The sequence below is a fragment of the Notothenia coriiceps genome, unplaced genomic scaffold (assembly GCF_000735185.1).
Source record: "Notothenia coriiceps isolate Sejong01 unplaced genomic scaffold, NC01 NC01_scaffold00012489, whole genome shotgun sequence".
Classification (NCBI taxonomy): Eukaryota; Metazoa; Chordata; class Actinopteri; order Perciformes; family Nototheniidae; genus Notothenia; species Notothenia coriiceps.
Window position 1 is genome coordinate 150 of NW_011345190.1, and position 3936 is coordinate 4085.

General features: G+C 42.0%; 1 protein-coding gene across 1 annotated transcript; it reads right to left on the reverse strand.

The window, feature by feature from the left end:
• Positions 1 to 310: 310 nt before the first annotated feature.
• On the reverse strand, positions 311 to 3046 carry LOC104947378 (choline kinase alpha-like). Its single transcript, XM_010773380.1, has 4 exons — positions 2691 to 3046; positions 1439 to 1556; positions 1090 to 1223; positions 311 to 1015 (listed from the first exon to the last, which is right to left on the reverse strand). Exons 1-4 carry the CDS (start codon positions 3044 to 3046, stop codon positions 907 to 909), a joined length of 717 nt encoding a protein of 238 aa, XP_010771682.1. The 3' UTR covers positions 311 to 906.
• Positions 3047 to 3936: the final 890 nt, after the last annotated feature.

The following is a 3936-nucleotide window of genomic DNA, read 5'->3' on the forward strand; positions in this document are numbered from 1 at the left end:
TTTTGCAAACTTTGCAGGAGGCTACTCGTGGGCTTGACCCTCGTCTTAGCCATGGCTTGTATTTGTCTTCTGATAGCCAACGCTCGTTGAAACTGCAACCTCCTGGCACACTGTCATCTATCACTCTCATCAGAATGCCCAGGTCACACGTAACTTAAACACTTGCAGGTCACGGCTCATAGCGCGGGAAGGCCGCAGCGGAGCTGTTTTTATGTAGAAGCGAAGCAATTTTTTTCTTTTAATCTAAAAAGCGAACTATTCAGTCAGACAGCAATTTATTTTAAAAGTAAAGCATTTACATTTTCAAGCACTTTATCTCAATTTCAAGCACCATTCCCAAAATTCAAGCACTTTCCCAACCTTGAAAACAACGTCAAATTTCAAGCATTTTCAAGGATTTCAAGCACCCGTACGAATCCTGTACAGTGGGTAAATTACAGCAAATGATATGCGATGGCTCGGACCAAACAACATCTTGTTGACACTTGGCTTAAGCAATAGTGATTGCATCATCGTGTTTCTACTTCCCCTCAAAATCTGTTTTTGACACTGACTGTAAAACTCTGAATCACGAGGGTTTGCGTGTTCAATGATCATCCTGCTAAATTGTGATTTAAAAAAAGAGAAAAATATGATATTTATTGTACTGATGTGTTTGTCCTCGTACATTGGTATCTGCTAGAGTTATAATTGCCAATAGTTGTTTTTTTGTGTGTATATTGTATTTTATTTTAATTGTGATAATTTTTCAAACATTTTGAAAAAGATTCTGCTTCCTCACTGACACTGTTTTTCCTCATCTCTACTTACCCTAACTTTGAGGCTTTATTTATACTTTATGATAGTCACTTAATGCATCACAATATTGCTTTTACATTTATGTATATTTGATTCCAGTGCCCCAACTCACCGTAGATTCTCCAGCTCAGCAGGCAGGTCTAATTTCATCAGCTTCTTGTACTTCTTCACATGTGCTTCACGTACAAAATTAAGCTTCATCACTTGATCCATGTATCTAACAGAAAAAGAAGACATTACATCCAAAGCAGATAGTTCTAGTCAAAGAAGGAGATACCAAGATGTCCTTACTTGTCAATGGTCCCAAAGAGCCAACTGGGCTCTTTGTTAAAGGGCATGCTCATTTCATGGAAACATGCCACCTTGGTGGCAATCTCAGCCGATATGGCAGGATCGGCAAGTTGATCTGTGCGCATGCGGGTATTCTGGAAAAACATATAAAATAAAGATGATACCAATGCTTCCTCTACCTAAAGACCTAGCTCAAGTATTTTATGGATTTACATTCTACTTACAAAGTAGAAGGAATGTGTTCAATAGAAATTCAGATTAGATTTTAACCCTGAATGTTCAATACTTTGAAACATTATTTTGTTATGTATGAATGTGTGTACGGTGTATGTGTGTATGTGTATTATACCGGAAAGTACTGTTCTAAGCGTCCCTGGGGAAAGATGCCGTACAGTTTTGGTCCTAAAGTTCGTTCTGCCAGGATGGCGAACATCACACTTTCCAACACCAGGGAGTCCACTCCCTGTGTCACAGAAAGACAGACAGAAAGACAGACAGAGAGACAGACAGACAGAAAGACAGACAGAAAGACAGCTTGATTACATTTTTGCTTTAGTTTATACTTCCAGGCAGACAATAATGATAGAAGAATGACTACAGAAATTATATTTTCCCCCATAGTAATTCAACAGCTGAACAGACCAACCTGTAAGATCATGGCACCATACTCTGAGGAGCACGACGCGAGGTTCATCTAAGACAGCGGGCACATGGTCAGGCAAACAACACAGGTAGAGCACTAAGGCTGAGGTTCAGTCTTTTTGATTCCTAACTGAGCGAAATAACCTAAGTGGGAGCGAGGATAAGAGCTATTTATTACTCTGGACGATAAGGAAAGGAGCTTAACACTTCCTTTATTATCTCCATTAGCATAGAATACACTGTACCATCCTGTACGAAAATAAAGCAGATATGGGTATTAAATTAAGACATCTTTCACTGTTGTCCACGTTTATAGAGCCTACATGAAACAACATCATGAGAAGCCACACTCCAATGTTTAGACGTGTCTATAGAAGTCTAGATCTATGTAAAATTGTAGTTTTACCACAGCAGACCAAATGAAGTCCTGTTGGATTCTCCTTCACATCTTAACCCTATTACGTTTTTCACTAAGGTTAATGAAATGTGGTTATGAAAAGACATAGGACCTGTTTTATTTATTCGCAGCCAAATACTGTCCTTGCCTAACTGGCAACTGGCTCAGCCTTAGTAGGCTACATGGTGCACCTGCTGCTAAAAAATGCCTTTGTTACAAAATGTATAATTTGTAATTGAGTTGTTCCCCTGTGAATATGCCATACAATACACTACACTTTTTTGTGGCTGTACACATAATTAAAAAAAAAGAATACAAGAGTGATTATTACTAATTGTGTCAATTTTAAGTACATAATAATGTGCGATGATGTCAAGTAGCTAACTTTGTTTTGAGGGACCCCAAACTATTACATTGGGATTAGTAAAAGTACGCCATAACGAAGTCAATATTTGAGACATTAATTTACTTAATTTAAATAGGCTACCTATAGTATTAAGATAAGGACATTATATTGATGTTATCTTCACTAGGCCTACAGCTGTAATTTCACATTATTTACCTAACAATGCTTATTTGAAAATCCCTTTCTTCGACGGTCTTCCAGGACCCAGCCAGGAAGTCTCTGCACCAGGAGAACGCCCTGCTCCGGGTGTCCCGGTCAACCTCCTCGGTTCTCCCATCCCGGAAAGCCTCTGCCTCCGAGTCGTAATCACAGTTGGCCCCAAGTAAGGGACTCGGGGTCCTAAAATGTCTCTCGTTGACGAAAAGCATTCCCCCCACTCGTTTATTCTCCTCGGGAGGACCAACATCTTCTGTTGTGACTGAGGGAATGTTGCTAGAGAGCCCCGACTTCTCTACACAGCCCGGGCCCTCCTCCCTGACTCCGCTGCCCGTCACATTTCCACCCGACTGCATCGTGAGTTTCCGGGCGAAGAGCAAAGGGAGACCGGTGTTATATGTCGGTCTGAAGACAAGACAAGACAGGCTCGCTGGCGTTCGCAGTTCACCGGTAAGGCTACGCAACCGGAAGAGACAAGCATAGCGGGATAATCTGGAACGCATGGGCGGGCGGTTTGCAGCAAGTATTAAAGTATATTGGGCCGTTTCTCAATGTCGAGTATGGCCCTGTCTCAGGTCGACTAATTTCATTTCCTCGCTCCTCGGTCCTCGGTCTCACCGGAAGTTACCCATAGGATTCTGCAGAGTTGCCGAGAAGCCCTTAGTAGGCGGAGTCGGCCACTAACGGCTTGACAGCGACGTCAGAGTCTAATCCCGCCTGTTCCAAATAAGGGCAAAGAGGCGGAGCCGAGGCGGGACCTGCTGCCTCCGAACTGGAAGTAAACAGAGCTAGCTCAGGCTAAGAAGCTAAGCTAACATGAAATACGTGCATACCAAGTTACTGCTAACAGTGTAGTTCCCCTATATAAAAGTTACATTCATAATCAAATGAGACAATCTGCAAGAGAATTAGCTATGTTTTGTTATTCTTAATGCTTGTCATTCACACGTTAAGACAAGACGGACTCCACCGCCCGGCCCCGGACCTAACGGAGCCCCTGCGCCTCCGTTAGCTCCAATGGCCACCACTGGGATAATTGGGTCCCCTATTAACATTTGCTCCCGTTTAGCATTATGGGCGTCATAGCCATAGACTAGTCTTACCCAAGGCTGAATCATAAACTAAAATGTATATAGTATAAAGGGTTACGTCCTTAGCTGGCTAATAAGTAACAAGCTAAGCTACCAAGCACACAAACACCTGCGAACGGGACATGTATAATATTATCATTTTAGACTTCTTGGAA